The 17,181-nt window shown below is 36.3% G+C and overlaps 1 protein-coding gene across 1 annotated transcript in view; it reads right to left on the bottom strand.

Annotated features, from left to right (window-relative positions):
- ret (ret proto-oncogene receptor tyrosine kinase) overlaps window positions 1–17,181 on the bottom strand; it is a 32,435-nt gene that overhangs the window by 4,109 nt on the left and 11,145 nt on the right. The window contains exons 2-17 of the mRNA XM_073834628.1: window positions 10,306–10,539; window positions 8,620–8,913; window positions 8,299–8,537; window positions 7,996–8,191; window positions 6,950–7,149; window positions 5,541–5,823; window positions 5,334–5,462; window positions 5,117–5,227; window positions 4,875–4,985; window positions 2,865–3,121; window positions 1,751–1,898; window positions 1,558–1,665; window positions 1,244–1,458; window positions 1,045–1,167; window positions 801–871; window positions 126–263 (exon numbers count right to left, since the gene is read on the bottom strand). Of these exons, the coding sequence (XP_073690729.1) occupies window positions 126–263; window positions 801–871; window positions 1,045–1,167; window positions 1,244–1,458; window positions 1,558–1,665; window positions 1,751–1,898; window positions 2,865–3,121; window positions 4,875–4,985; window positions 5,117–5,227; window positions 5,334–5,462; window positions 5,541–5,823; window positions 6,950–7,149; window positions 7,996–8,191; window positions 8,299–8,537; window positions 8,620–8,913; window positions 10,306–10,539 (2,857 nt within the window). The remainder of the gene's footprint in view (window positions 1–125; window positions 264–800; window positions 872–1,044; window positions 1,168–1,243; window positions 1,459–1,557; window positions 1,666–1,750; window positions 1,899–2,864; window positions 3,122–4,874; window positions 4,986–5,116; window positions 5,228–5,333; window positions 5,463–5,540; window positions 5,824–6,949; window positions 7,150–7,995; window positions 8,192–8,298; window positions 8,538–8,619; window positions 8,914–10,305; window positions 10,540–17,181) is intronic.

Genomic DNA, 17,181 nt, shown 5'->3' with positions numbered 1-17,181 from the left:
ATATATTATATATATATATATATATATATATATATCCCATGATGAAAAATTTTAGAAAAATATTCATTCATTCAGCTCTTAAATCTACAATAAATTCAACTGATGTTGTGAAGTGTTAAACACACATTTCATCCGTGCAGTTCTCTGGTTTCTCCATTCTGTAACCCGTCTTCAGAAGGTTGAAAAGCCGTTCTGGAGCAATGCCTGGGTAAGGGTTTCCACCCAGAGTCACAATCTCCCATAAGAGGACGCCAAAAGACCAGCTAATGCAAAAAACATAAATAAATAAAACAGAGAGAGATTGTACTGTAAAGCTGTAATGGAATAAGTCCTCACTTTAAAATGATTTTTCAAAATCAAGTCTTTCTTCTTTATAATTTAAATGTTTAATTTACTTGACATTTCTTTGTAATTACCATACTGGTCTGAATATAAGACAACCCCTCTTTTTCAAGATGGAAAAAGCCTTTTTGAAAACCAAACCTTGTGTTTTATTAAGAAATTCAAATTGCATATTTTTCCTATTTCCTAAACACTTTTTGACATACCATAAAAATAACAGGTACCTTATCTGAATTATATAACAATTAGGCTATCCATTTCAAAATTTAATTAAGAGTAGAAGTGAAATCTTATTGTAGTCTTTAAAAAAAACATTGTCTTATATTTGGGTCAATACGGTACTTTTACTTTTGCAATTTCTGAGTAAATCATGCACCCAGTTACAGTGTATTCAGAGTCAGACATGCTAAATATAAATTGGTGATTATCTGTATAGAAGCATGCGTTGCATAACTTACACATCACTTTGTGTAGTGTAGATGTGATCGAACAAAGATTCTATAGCCATCCATTTAACAGGAATACGACCCTAGAATTTAAGAGTACATGATGACATATAATATTAAGTCTAACAAAAAATATATATGTAAAAATGCCTTACACGTGTGATATTCAAGGTTTTCTCAAGTACAAATATTCAAACATCTGTAAAACATAGGATATAACTAGTTAAAGTTAAACAAATTAAGCAAAATATCTCACCTTGCTCCTCTTCACATATGAATCTTCCTCATAAACATCTCGAGATAAACCAAAGTCAGATATTTTCATCTTTCTTCCTTCTGCCACCAGCACATTCCTAGCAGCCAGGTCTCTGTGAACAAGCTAAACATATTTTCTTTCATTATAACATCATTCTTTAAAACAGATGTGATGAATGTTCTCTAGACTGCTGACACACCTTCATTTCAGCCAGGTATTGCATTCCTCTGGAGATCTGCCATGCAAAGGAGATGAGGTCGCCCATGGTCAGAGCTCTTTCATCTGGGTTTTCCAAGTAGCTGGAGTTGCGGTTGGCATCATTCCCCATGTAGCTGGGTCCAACTTTCCGGCTCTCTCTCAGGAAGTTCCGCAGTGAGCCGTACTTGGCGTATTCAACGATTAAGTATAATGGACCTGAACAGATGAGCTTGTATAAGCACACAGGGCAAACAGCAAACACAAATGCATGCCATATTAAACAGTTATTACTAACATTTTACTAAAATGTCTTACCATCTTGGCTGCAAGCTCCGTACATTTTTATGACATGAGGGTGATTAACCTGCTTGAGCAATGTGAACTCTGACAGGAGGTCTCGAAGCTCACTGTGAGATGCATTTTCTGGTGAAAAAATTGATGCATTAGACTATTTTAAAAGTAATCACTAAAATGTGATTTCCTCCAAATCTGATTTTGAGTTGCGTACCTTTTAACATCTTTACAGCAACTGTAGTGTATCCAGCTTTTCCTTTGAGCCGGAAAGCCGTGGCCTTCACAACCTTCCCAAACTCTCCTTCTCCAAGAGTCTTACCCAGCACTAGGTTCTTTCGTGGGAACTCCCACTTTGGATCTTCCTGTTAACAGAAATGATAAAAATATTTATACATCAATCTCTTTAAAGGATTAGTTTCCTGATCATTTACTCACCCCTATAAGAAATTAAGGTTTTTGAGGAAAACATTCCAGGATGTTTCTCCATATAGTTGACTTATACGGGGATCAATGGATTGAAGGTCCAAAATGCAGTTTTAATGCACTTTCAAAGAGCTCTGCACAATCCCAGCAAAGGAATAAGGGTCTTATCTAGTGAAACGATTATTAATTTTCTAAAAAAAGAAAAAAATGTATATACTTTTTAACCATAAATGCTCGTCTTGCACTAGCTCGACTTCAACATTATGTAGTCACGTTGGAAAGGTCACACGTGACTTAGGCGGAAGTATCAAGCCAGTGTCTACAAAGAGAACGTGCAAAGAAAGTCAAACGCCCTTTACTAAAAAGTTCAAACAACAGTGTCGAATGATTTTAAAGTTTGAAGAGAAAATTAGATGGATTTTTTCGGCCCTACCATACCTTTTTGAACCGAAGTACACAGATGAAGAATTAGCCACGTGTGACCTTTCCAGTGTGATTACGTAATGTTTGAAGTCATGGATGCACATCACAAAAAGCTAGAGCTAGACAAGCATTTGTGGTTAACAAGTATATAAATTTGTACTTTTTTTTAGAAAATGACCAATTGTTATTTCTTTGCTGTGATTGTGTAGAGCCCTTTGAAGAAACTGCAATTTGGACCTTTTGATCCCCAATGAAGTTCATGGAGAAAAATCCTGGAATGTTTTCTTCAAAAACCTTTTTTTGACTGAAGACAGAAAGACATTAACATCTTGATGTCATGGGGGTGAGTAAACTATTAGGGAATTTTAATTCTGGTGTAAACTAATCCTTTAATGCTAACATTACTAATTAGTTGCAATTTATACCAACAACATCAACATGCATGATTTAAATAATAAGTAAAGACACTGAGCAAGACTTACAGGTATTTTGAAGGTTTCAATGGCCACCTGATTCTCCATGGAATCTAGAGAAGCTCGACGAACATTGTTGGCCGAGTAACTGATTGGGTAGGATTGGGCTGGTCGGCGGAAGGTCATTTCAGCTGAGGCGATGGGAGGCTTAGGTGTGCTCTTGTGATAACGGTGGATGAAGTACGAGGACAGGACAATGGAGACAATGAAGGAGAGGAGGACACCAGTTGCAATGACGGTCTTACACATGTCATCACAAATAGCCTCTGAAAAACAATTACAAACAAAGCAATGGATTTTTACAATTATTGGCAATTTTGTTTACATATTAACTACATTTTATAGATGTTTACCTATTGTCCTTGAGAAAAAAAGAACCAAATTTACATAAATGAACCAGTTTAAAAATGTACAACCCCTAATTCTCAATACTCTGCGTTGTTACTTGGATGATCAGTGACTGTTTTTATGTTTTGTGATAGCTGTTCATGAGTCCCTTGTTTGTGCTGAGCAGTGCCCACAGTTCTTCATAAAAATCCTCCATATCCAGCATACTATTGTTTTTCTAGCATCTTCTGCTAAGAGTTTCCAAACCGTTCCAACAGTGACTATGATTTTGAGTTGTGAAACCTTTGTTCATCTTCGGAATGTGAATTAAGATATTTTTAATGAAATGTGAGAGCTATCTGAACCTGCATAGACAGCAATCAAGTTCAAGGTTTAGAAAGGTAGCAAGAACATTGTTAAAATAGTCCATTCGGTCGGCGCCGATAGCCTTGTGGGCAGCGCATCGACATACAGTGCTGTTGTGCTCCGGGTGTCCCGTGTTCGAATCCCAACTCGAGGACCTTTCCCAATCCCACCCCCCATCTCTCTCCCACTTCGCTTCCTGTCATGTCTGATCTGTCCTATCATAATAAAAGGCAAAAATGCCAAAAAAAAATAAATAGTCCATTTGACATCAGTGGTTCAAGCTACGAGAATACTTTTTGTCTGCAAAAAAACGAAACAAACAAAAAACAACTTTATCCAACAATTTTGAGAACGCTGTACACATGCAGCACCATATGCATGTCTTGTACTCTCGTGAATGCGCATCGAAGACTGACACGGAAGAGAAGAAATTGTTAAATAAAAAAAAATATTCTCATAGCTTCATACAATTAAAGGTTGTATCAGCGATTTCTAGCCTAAAACATAAAGTGTCAATTTCAGCTGACCTTTCTTCACGATCCGCTCGCTGCCTGCCTCATAAATTGTCTGTGAAAAAACTGCGTCTCTCTGGTCAGCCTAGGGTCCAAGATATGCCAAAAAAACAATCGGCACTACCAACCTTTCCACACATAAACAAACAGTGTTCCAACCAATCAGCGTCAGGGATTTGGTGTTGTGGACTGTCGCTCCGCCTCCCTCACATCCCTGCACCAGTAGGAAAGTCCACAACACCAAACCCCTGACGCTGATTGGTTGGAACACTGTTTGTTTATGTGTGGAAAGGTTGGTAGTGCCGATTGTTTTTTTGGCATATCTCGGACCCTAGGCTGACCAGAGAGACGCGGTTTTTTCACAGACAATTTATGGGGCAGGCAGCGAGCGGATCGTGAAGAAAGGTCAGCTGAAATTGACACTTTATGTTTTAGGCTAGAAATCGCTGATACAACCTTTAAGGTTGAACCACTGATGTCACATAGACTATTTAGATGATGTCCTTACTACCTTTCTGGACCTTGACTGTGTCAGTTGTGTTTCTGTTTATGGAGGGTCAGAAAGCTCTTGAATTTAATTAAAATATCTTAATTTGTGTTCTGCAGATGAACAAAGGTCTAATGGGTTTGGAATGACATGAAGGTGAGTAATTAATGACAGAATGTTTATTTTTTGGTGAACTATCCCTTTAAGAGCTGCGGGGTGTACATTTGTTTTAATTGAATGGTTGAAGTAAATTGTACTTATATTTTTTTCTAGAAACCATGTAAATATCTTCTGTAGATTCTAAAGGGCAAAAGTCGTTCAGCTCACCTTCTAATTCATCCTTTTCACAAAAGCACTTTTCTGGAAAACAGTAGCAGGTCCCATGTCCAGCTTTGATTCCATACAGGTCCCTCTCGTAACCCCCGATTATGGGCTGACCTGACAGAAAGAGAGATTGTTATAGTTGCTGCACTTTCTAAAATCACATCTACAGAATTATGCTGGTCTAACTAAATAATAATAAATTAAAAGCCACAGAAAAACACAATAAAAACTCAAATTTCTCTTACTGGAGCAGTCTTGAGGACATATGGAAATGTTTTTACTCTCAATGGCATCACAGTAACCATCTGGACACGTGCGCAGGTCAGGGGAACAGGTGGAGTAATTTGGCGATATTCCTGCAAAGGTAATACAATGACACAATTTGTACTTTCGAATGATGAAAATAGCTCCGCAGTAATACTGTAAGTGCAGTGTATTGGATTCAAGGGAATTGTGGGTAACCTTTATCTCTGCTTTGTCTCCACTGGCATCTGCCTGTTGGGGCTCCCAGGCCTCGAGACGCCTCACACTCCCCTCGCTGTCTCTTTTCTGCACAAGCCAAAACCCGCTGCTCATCCAGCCTTGTGAGATCTGCAGCATGGCACAATCAGTTAGGAAAAACCTAAATCAACTGGATCTGGATAAAGTCCTGTGACTTAATGACCTTACCTTCACCCTCAAAAATAACGATGAGCTGCGTCTTGGCCTGAAACTTGCTCTGCTGCTCCTCTGCAATAACTACATACTGCAGCTCTTGGCACTGTGATCTGCGTAACACCTCAGTGTCGTTCACATAGAGCACACCTGTCTTCTCATTCGGGTTCTGTGCAAGGCCAACTGCCCTATAACATGACTGAGCATCAGCAGAGATGTTCCTGTCTGCGATCTCTAATTGATACGTGACGTCAATGCCTTGAAACTTCAGACAGTTGTCCACGCAGACACTTCCAATCTAAAAAAAGACACAAAAGACACATTAGTGTCAATCCTCTGGATTAATCTGTGATGTAAATAGCAATTAAAAAAAAAAAAAAAAAAGACAGCAACAAAAACAATAAAACATTGCAATTCCACATCACACACTTGCAAACAGGGGTACAGAAATGTATTGATATTTGTGAATTGTAATCCATGATGTTCATGTCTTTCTTTCTTCAGTCGTAAAGAAATTATGCTTTTTGAGAAAAGAATTTCAGGATTTCTTTCTATATAGTGGACTTATATGGTGCCTGTGAGTTTGAACTTCCAAAATGCAGTTTAAATGCAGCTTCAAAAGGCTTTAAACGATCCCAGCCGAGGAAGGGCCTTATCTAGCGAAATTATCAGTTAATTTCTAGAAAAATGATCATTTATATACTTTTAAACCTCAAATGCTCATCTTGTCTAGTTCTAAAACATCAATGTAGAGTGATTTTGAAAATGGAGGAGAGAATGAGAGAGTTTTTTGACGTATCCTAACTGTCTCGAACCAGAATACACAGAGTACACGCAGAGGTAGGTAGAAAAGATGAATGTTTGAAGTTAAAAAGTTTATAAATTGTCTTTTTAAAAAAAAATAATCTATCGTTTCACTCGATAAGACCCTTCTTCCTCGACAGGGACTGTTTAGAGCCATTTGAAGCATTTTCGAAGTTCAAACTCATGTGCACAATTGAAGTCCACTATATGGAGAACATTCCTGAATTTTTTTTTTTTTAAACATAATTTCTTTATGACTGAAGAAAGAAAGACATGAACAACTTGGATGACAAGGGGGTGAGTACATTATATGTATTTTTTTGTTCTGTAGGTGAACGTCTCCTTTAATTGATAGACTGGATTTGTGTATTACTTATAGATTATTGTGATGGTTTTATCAGCTGTTTAAACTCTCCTTCTGACGGCACCCATTCACTGCAGAGGATCCATTGGCGAGCAAGTGATGCAATGCTAAATTTATCCAATCTGATGGAGAAACAAACTAATCTACATTTTGGATTTTTAATTTTTAGATGAACTATTCCTTTTAATATTTACAATAGCACTTCTCTACTCCTGCTTGCAGAGGTTCATAATGACTAAAAACATTATTTATGCACCTGGGAGTATGTTGTTGCTTTCAGCGACACAGTGAAGAAGTAGGTGACATTGGTAAAGCGGATAGAAACCGGCAGGATAGTCACATTGAAATGTAACAGCACTGTTCCCTCCGGGCCGGGGAAAGTGGTGTCATTGACCAGGTAGTCCACCTGAAATGAACGCTGCTCTGTCACAGACAGATTCTGACTGAGTTTCAACTCTGAGGGCAGAAAATAGAGTAAAGGACAATTCAGTACGTAATGTCAAAAAGTTATTAAATTATGGTGCAGTCAGTAATCGTTTCTCTGGCTGATACGACAGTCGTCTTGGACTAACAGGTCATGTTTATACAGCAGCAGCCGCATTTTCAGAGCTTTAAAAGGATAGTTCACCCAAAAATTAAAATCTGTCATTAATTACTCACCCTGATGTCGTCTCAAACCCGTAAGACCTTCATTAATTTTAGAAGACAAATTAAGATATATTTGATGAAATCCGAAAGCTTTATTTTTGTTTTCTTTGCACAGAAAAAGTATTCTCATAGCTTCATAAAATTAAGGTTGAACCACCGATGTCACATGGACTTTTGTAACGATGTTCTTACTACCTTTCTGGGCCTGGGAAAGTTTTAGTTGCATTGCTGTCTACGCAGGGCCAGATTTCATCAAAAAATTATTTTTATTATTAGATTGGGATCGACATAAAGGTGAGTAATTAATGACAGAAATGTAATTTTTGTGTGAACTATCCCTTTAAATATTTAAAGCTGGAACTTTTAAAAAATTTGAACAAATTCTAAAAAATAGGCATCATATGTTTTATGAAAATCTAAATGACTGAGGATCACACTACCAGACTTTCAATTTGTTCCAAACACATGTGCCTTGTTGAGGCACGACAGATGGAAACAAAAAGTGTTCTACAGTCGGCTCAAAACATCAAACATGCTTAACATACTGTTTTTAAGATTTGGTAAATCAACAGACTAAATCAGTATTTAACATGGAAAAAATGATTCGGTGCACCTTTAGGACAAGAAATATGTAATGTTATTTGTTGTACTCACTGTATTCATGAACTGTCCCGCGGACGTTTCCAAAGATGGCTGTTTCTTCTCTAAATTTGTGTTCAATAGTAAAAGTGTTTTTGATCCAGGAGTCATTGGTCATTAAGGTGCCCACTAATTTATTTTGAATTTGGTCTGTGGGATAAACAGGCGTTGTGTCCCTGTCGTACACAAACAGAGTTCCATAGACAGTTCCCTACAAAAGAAAAGAAAAAAAAAACACTAGCATTATTCAATGTTTTCATATTTCTTCTGCAGCAAATGATCCTAAAATAGCTATGAAGGCTAGTGCCTGATACCGACCTTACTGCGGTTAAACTCTATTTTGATGTCCTCAGTGTCAGTCCCATTCATATATGGAGGATTATCATCCTCATCATAGATGTTCACGTGCAGAGAACTGAAGAATTTCTCCAGCATATCTTCAGTCCGTATCATACACACTAAATCCAGATGGTATGCTTCACTCTCCTCACGGTCCACAGGTGCCGTGACCACCAGTTCTGAAGTGGAGCCGTCAACAGCAAATGGAGCTGGAGAGACTGAATTTAATACAAGAACATTCATTTCACCATACTGTAATATACAGAATGCCTTGATATTTACACTGGGTTTGGTTTGTACCTGCTTCCACTCCGTAACTGATGGTGTAGTTGGGACAAATGTTCATAAGTGTAAAGCGCTGGAGCTGCCGCAGGGCCCCTGGCATACGGTTCTCTGTGATGTGGGGTTTTGAAATCTTGTCAGGGAAACACAATGTTTTCAGCTCGACCTGACCACATGAGGGCGCTGTGTCATTAATAAACGTCAGTTTGACCTCCGCTTTGGGAAGGAACTCGCACATCCGTTTCTGCATGGGCACTGAAGAGACTCCGACCTTCAGGTTGAGCTCCTTCTCAGGCCTGACCAAGCTGCTGCCTGGAGGACACACATCATGAGGCATGTTTTGGTTTTGGAACGAGACATGTGTATTTTAACAAGAGCGTCATTTCTCACAATGTTCAACTGCCATGGTTCTCTAGAGACACTATTATGAAAAATAGTCCGTAAACATACAGAACTGCATTACATTGTACTGCAAAAAAACATATATGTATACAGTCAAACCAAAAGACATCTTCAACATTTCTCACATTATCACAGTTTATTCGCTATAGTTTCGAAAATGGTAATAAAATATGACTCAAAAGATAAACTGTGTCAGAACAAATTCATTTTGATAATGTCAGATAACTTTGATAGAAAGGTAAGTAAAAAAATAATAATTCACTGCAAAAAATGCTTTTCTTACTTAGATTTTTTTTTACTTGTTTCCAGCCAAAATATCTAAAAATTCAAGCAAAATAATCTGGCAATGGGGTAAGAAAAATAATCTTATTTCAAACAGAAAACAAGATTATTATTCTTACCCCATTGGCAGATTATTTTGCTTGTTTCAAGCAAAAAGCACACTTAATTTTGACTTGTTTTTACTGAAAACAAGAAAATAATTTTGACTTGTCTAGAAAATCCTTCTTCATTTAAGAATTTTTAGATATTTTGGCTGGAAACAAGACAAAAAATCTAAGTAAGAAAAGCATTTTTTGCAGTGTGGTCAGGTCAAAGTGTCAAATAAATTTTTTGGCCCCCAATTCTTATCACTTTGACTGGTATGAAGAATTTTGGGGTATAATATGTTACAGTTTACTTTATTTTGCTTTCCTCACTTACATAAATGAACTATAGTCCTGCACCCACTAGTAAAAAAAAAAATACCAAAAATTATATCTGGTGTCTGAATAATTTTTGGTTTGCCTTGTTTTCTAGAAAAAATATCTAAACCAATAATAATAATAACCATAATACTAAATATAGAGAATACTCAAGACTTAATATTTCTTTGCTTGATTGGCAAATTGTTTATCTTGTTTTAAGCATAAACAAAATTTAGTGGATGTACACATAAAGAAAAACAATTTGCAAACTTAATAAATAAAGACATATTTTTAGAAATAATGAGATTTAATATCCATTTGCTTCTCAGATAAATTGATCTTAGTTAAAATAAATCAAATTATGTATGTTTTAAGCATATTTAAATATTTTCTTATTAAAAAAGACAAATAACCTCTATATTTAATATATTAAATACTTTAAGTAACTTTGTAACTTTGAGTGATACAGGAGACAGTATCACATACATTAAAAGAATGGTCTATAATAGATTATATGATATATTAGCAAAATATCGAGTAACATTCAAACTCGAGTTACAAGAGAATATAAATTTATAGGCATGCCTTTAAACAAATAAATCTGTGTCAAACTCACGTATACTACTAAAGTCGCTCCACTCCAGGGTTTTGTTCATTGAAAGGACCCCAGTTGCCTCATCCATGTGAAACCATGATGTGTAAATGTCTCTGTGGGAGCACAGGGTGAAATAGGGCCTCTCTGTATTGCTTTCCCGCATTGAATGGACCTGAAGGACCGGTGATCCCTGTAGCTGACCCACGTAGATGGTTTCTGTGTACACCCTTTGTGGAAAATACAGTCCAAGTGAACCTGTCCAAAATACACATGAAATGTCACACTTGCACATTCATTTACACACCAAAAATCTGAGCAATTTAATAAATTCCTATACATATTAACAGCATTTGTGGCATAAAAATTAATTTTGACAAGTTTCTTCAAAAAAGGGGAAAAAAAATGTTAATATACTTAATTACTTACAAGCCTTTTCAATGTAAATGCACATTTCTTAATATTAAGCCTAGAATGTGTTTTAATGTCACTATTGATGAGGGGTTGTATGATCTTTGAATAATATCAGTCTTTAAAAAAAGTATACTTGCAATAGTTCCACTTTAACACAATCAAATGTACTTCAGTATATCTTTAGTTGGACTTCAGCACTACTTCTGCACAATTAAAGTGCATTAAGTACAAAATTAGCTGTTCCAATTTAGCAGACTTTAAGTTGACCTGTTTAGTATACTAAAAGTGCAACTACATGGTACTTTTATTAAGTACATAATATATAAATGTATTTGTAGTATAATTAGCATGAAATAAATGTATTTCAAATACATATTAGTATGTTTGTTTTTTTACTAGGGTACTGATTCTCACTAAATGATAAAAACAAAACAAAAACATTCAATTTAAAAAAACAATTTAATCTCATGACACATTCAATAGTTTGCAATTAACTCTATCAAACCTTCCTTTATTGATCTGCTTCTTATCTCAAATCTGTTGTACAACAGAAACGTCGACGCAAGTAGGCAGGTTACACAACGAACTCATTAAACACATCCGCTTTTCTGTTGAAATAGCCCTCGCTCCTCTGTCATCGAAAAATGAAACAGCGTCTCATATGACATTGACACTGGTCTTTTAATGAATTTCTCACATGGTCAATATGATGCGGTCTCCGATTCTCCTTGGTTTCACCTTGGGAAGTTTAATTACAGTGGATAACATAATACTGCCTAGAAATGAATCATTACCTGCAGGACGAGTGTGGACGGAGGTGGGGGGGGAGGGTAATCTATAAAACACTGTAAGATCCCCATGTGTTTTACCAGTAAATGGAGATGCAAGTGTTCAGGCTGTAATTATATCTCTCCTGTGTTCCTGTCCGACGACGGTGGGCGGCCACTTAGGAACGTACTAATATCATTAGCAGACAGCAAAACTAGATTTTCTATTTCTGTTGCTGCAGTTGAAGTCTTGTCTCTGGTTTCAGACATTGATTTAATTTAGCTGTGCTGGGATGACAGGAGGCCGGATTGATGGATACAATGTGGCCAACCTTCCTGAAGGATGGAGACGCAGTCAGGAACACTACAACCCTTTTTATTAAATGCCTTGTCAAGACACAAAGACAACACAGAACTGGTTTGTGTCCCTCTATTTATGGGGTCGCCAGTCACATTTGCAGACATAAAACATTCTTTGAAGTCCTCATGAGTTCAAACTTAAACTGTTGCGGTTTGTACTGGATATCTAGCTTTGAAGCCATCAATTTGCTAGTGTACTGTTTAAGGTGACAAGCATTTATATTTATAATGTAGGGAAATGGAACAAAAAATGATGACTCATCTCACACACTCAATTTTTGATCCAATCAAATGCTTTGTAGAACAGTAATGCTCCTCCCATTAATATCACCTCCCTGTGAACAGCAAAAGCAATAGTGCTGAGGGATGAAGTAGTTTTCTAGTCCAAAACCCAGCCATATTAGCATTTGGTTCCAGCTTTTTAAAGCTTTTTGGTTAAACAGCTCAAATAGTGTGTCTGGTTACAACAAGCTCGTATTTTCATGTTTTACTCCATGACGCAAAACACCCTTGTGATTTTTTTAAGCTTAAATATATCTTTAAAAAGGCGGTTCACTAACAAGTGGCTAAATGGGAATCATGGGACTCACTGGGAATCATTTGTTCAAAAGCACACTCTTAAAAAGAGCTCCAAAGGGGTGTTTTTGCAGTGATGCCATAGATGAACCATTTTTGGTTCCCCAAAGAACCTTTCAGTCTACAGTTCCTAAAAGAACCATTTTGAAGAAATCTAAAGAACCTTATTCCACTACACCCTTAAAAATAAAGGTACTTTAAAAGGTTTTCACAGCGATGCCATAGAAGAACCATTTTTGGTTCCACAAAGAACCATTCAGTCAAAGGTTTATCAAAGATCCATCTCTTTCTTACCTTTTTATAATCTGAAGAACCTTCTTTCGCCACAAAGTACCTTTTGTGAAATAGAAAGGTTCTTCAGATAGTGAAGGTTCCTTATGGAACTATTCAGACATAAAAGGTTCTTCTGTGGCATCGTGAAGCACCTTAATTTTTAAAAGTGTATAAAGAACCCTTTTCTTCATTTGAAAGGTTCTGTGGATGTTCAAGGTTCTTCGTGGAACCATCGATACCAATAAAAATTCTATTGGAGATCTTGTTTTGTCAAGGGAACCAAGGTGATGCTCACTTCCAGTTAAATAATATAGGCTAATTAAACAATAAAAATAAATAAATAAATAAATAAATAAATAATGTCCCAAAATATGCCTACTTAGGAAAAAAGGGTCAAGTTTTTTTTTATATGATGCATCAAAAAATTGATAACACTTTACAATAAGATGTTATTTGTTAATATTACTTAATGTATTAACTAACATGAACAAACCATGAACAATACATTACAGTATTTATTAATCTTTGATAATCTTAGTTAATAAAAATACAGATCACGTTAGCTCACGTTAGTTCACAGTGCATTAACTAATATTAACAAACACAACTTCTGATTTTAAAAAAGCATTAGTAAATGCTGAAATGAATATTAACTAAGATTAATAAATACTGTAGAACACTGTACTGTTCATTCTTAGTTCATGCAAACTTATGTTAGCTTATCAACCTTATTGTAAAGTGTTACCAAAAATGACTAAGATGTGATAAAACTGTAATAGGTGTGACATCTCTAGGACCTGCACCTACAAAAATACTTGAAAAATCATTGCCTTAAAAGAAGCTGTCTGAGCCGCAAAGGTGAAATCCATGGTGTATTTCAGGTGCGTATTTCAGTGAAAGTCGATAGTACAAAGTAAGGCTTGTGCGCTTGGTTCATAAACCATAGCCGCAGGAGAGCTGAGGGATGGCAGCATTAATCTTAGCTGATGCAGATACTGTGTTGAACAAGCTACTGGATTTGCTGTGACACTCATTCATCATCCTGTGTCGGTGTATCAGGTGGAGTGCTTAGCAGCGCTATGCCACTCAGATTCAGAGCAGCACTGATAGCATTTACTTTCATTTGTACTTAAATAAACGCATGAAATTGGAGTAGTTACGTGGTCCTCCTGGGACAAGGAACACTGTAATACACGCTAAACCGTTTGCTTTGTTGTTCCACTGAGGAATTCGGGGATTGACTGACAGCTTTTTACATCTGGAAACCTCACAAATTATAGAAGCATATAGGCAAGGCTGATCACTTGTCCAAATATTTCTATTTACCACAGTGCTTATTTTTTGTACGCATTGAAAATCTTTTAAACATGCTATATATACAACAAAGCACACTGAAACAATGTATCCCACAATGCAGTGCTTTCAACCTGACCCAGCGTGTCCTGTGTGATGAATAAACCATAAGTAATTACAGCCATGCAATAAAACGCTGGACCATATAAGTTATCAGTCAACATTAGAGATATAATTTATTATTATTGGTTGCTATTAGAGTACATATTGGCTCATACTGGATATTTAATTGTGCATGATACAGTAATTTCCTCTATTTTTAAATTTAGATTACCTTTGCTGTCATCGAACACTCACTTAATCTTCAAAAACACTAATCATTTAATGACATCGTCTTTAGCAGATCTCTAAATAAATATCCATTTTTAATACTGTACTGTACATCTTAATGTTGTGACATCATTTTGTTAAACAATTTATTTAGACTAAATTATATTTAATTTTAGTATCAGCCATTCATGGGTGGATTATTTGATTATCACTATATCAGCCAAATTGTCATTAACAGTGCATCCTAAATGAAATAATTTTTATTTCCAATTTGATAACTTGCTGAAGTAAACATTCTATGTGATAAAGTCATGTGGCAATGTAGCCAACCACTTTTAAAATGTGAAATGTGAAAAATACATTCTGTTCCACAGACCACCTTTCAAAAAACTAAGTATATTCTGGTTTGTTTACATTTGGTATTAACTTCCTTAAAGGTTGTATCAGCAATTTCTAGCCTCAAACATAAAGTGTCAAATTCAGCTGACCTTTCTTCACGATCCGCTCGCTGCCTGCCCCATAAATCGACTGTAAAAAAAACGCATCTCTCTGGTGAGCCTAGGGTCCGAGATATGCCAATTCTCAATTGGTGCTACCAACCATTCCACAGAAAAACAAACAGTGTTCCAACCAATCACCGTCAGGGGGTTGGTGTTGTGGACTTTCGCTCCGCCTCCCTCACATCCCTGCACCAGTAGGAAAGTCCACAACATCAACCCCCTGACGCTGATTGGTTGGAACACTGTTTGTTTTTCTGTGGAAAGGTTGGTAGCACCGATTGTTTTTTTGGCATATCTCGGACCCTAGGCTCACCAGAGAGACGCGTTTTTTTTACAGTCGATTTATGGGGCAGGCAGCGAGCGGATCGTGAAGAAAGGTCAGCTGAATTTGACACTTTATGTTTCAGGCTTGAAATCGCTGATACAACCTTTAATTTGGATGTCATTCAGATATGCATTGAAAATAAAAGTGTAAATACAATTGATATCTGCATGCTCTGTTCTTGGGTAGATGAGGATGCATTGTAATTAGATACCAGTATAATTTATATCAATAGTGTAATTTTATCATCATCCATGTGTTAAGTCATATCAAATACTGTTTCCGGGTCCAAGCCCGTACTGCGTTTCAAGTGAGAATACGTTCTCCATAGCCGTTTGTCAGTATTCATTTATGGCCCACCTTTTAGGTAAGCTTAAACAGTCTTAAAGGGGTGTAAAGTTTACTTTTACATCGTGTTAAATGTATCTTAGCAGTGTGTGCACACAATCACCCTGCAATGATACAAATGCATTCAGTACTTTTTTTAAAATCCCCAAATAACCTAAACAGTCTTAATTATCAAGCCATTTTGATTTTCTGAGCAGTATGTTGTACAAGTTTTTGACAAGTTAAAAAGGGTGTTTTACATATCACTGTAGTTTCCAACAGAAATGTCCACTAGAGGAAGTAAACAGTAAGCACTTGTAATCGTTTTCATACACAATTATTATTACAGCTCCATATGTTTCGCTTTCCGGATGTAACAAGCTTGCTCGGTAGCTCAGACTGCACGAAATTAGACTTAGGATGTGGAATCCTTGGGTACGAATTCCGTGAAAAACATGATTCATTATCAAAGAGCTGAAAGATAAGAGATAAAAAAACCAAGCTAAAATGTGTAGTGCAGATGGTACGTTATTTTAAAACGTCACTGAGCATTAGAGTTATATAGCGCCACTAAACAAACATTTCAAGTCAGAACTGTGGTAACACGTACAAAACCAATGTCACATAAAACGTGCCATACCATATAAAAAATCGCGTATCGCAAAACCGCAATGTTTTTAATATGGGCCCCATAGTGGATAAATCTAAAAAACGACACCCTTGCGTTTTCGCATGTACAGCCAATCTGTATTTTAAACGATGATAATTTTAAGTCGGTCTCAGTGGTTTTCTGTATATGCAGATATTGCTTGAGACAACGCCATATTCAAGGGAAAAAAAGATCGGATAAGGAAAGCTCTGGCTTTGTGTGGACGGGCCCTAGGTCACAATGTAAGGAAGACAAAACTCAAAACAGAATAGCTGGAAATAGCTGGTTTCCATCCAAAGTTGCAAATTTAATTTATGGGCAAAATTGAAATATATAAAACATCTGCAAATAAGCACAGTTTCCATCCAATGAGTAAAAAAGAAGTCAAAACCGCAAGTTCAAAGCCACCTAAGTGAGCAAAAAAAATTATTTGTGAATTAAGCCAAAATTTTGCATTTCCATCACTCGTTTCTGATGTGACACTTTAAAATGAGCATAAAAACAGTGATGGAAACATAGCTAATGAAACATAGCAGACATTTAACAGTAGTATAAGGTTTAGGGTTAATAGCACTGTTTGTTATTTACTTTTGGTATTTGGCATTTGGACCCAGAAACAATGACATCAGACTTATCAGCTAGATATTTTTGAAAGAAATGTTAGCATTTCACATGAAGAGAAAGAGCACTCCCTTTATAATCACTGAAGCTGTTGCTCACCTCAGTTTTTTGAGAGCACTTTCCCAGAAATTCCAGTTAACCCCTTAACGCCTGAATTTATATAGCTGTATATAAAAAAATGTTTTATGTGTATTTTTGCCTTTAAGTAGATGGTAAATAATGTTGAGATTATCAATTTCACTTTTGCACAACAAATAGATATAAATTTTGGTATGTTGCAAATTTGCGACAACAGGCATAATGACAAAAAACAATGTTTTATTTATTCACCCTTTTTTAACTTCTTTATTTATATAAGGTAAGGTGTGCTAAGATACAAATATTTACCTGCTTATTGTGTGCTTATACACTCGACATAATGAGGTAAATTTTGTGTGACAAGTATTTTTGAAGTTATTGTAATAATTA

Source organism: Garra rufa, chromosome 2, assembly GCF_049309525.1.
Source record: "Garra rufa chromosome 2, GarRuf1.0, whole genome shotgun sequence".
NCBI lineage: Eukaryota > Metazoa > Chordata > Actinopteri > Cypriniformes > Cyprinidae > Garra > Garra rufa.
The sequence above is the reverse complement of the archived record's forward strand: the minus strand, read 5'-3'. Positions and strand labels throughout refer to the sequence as shown.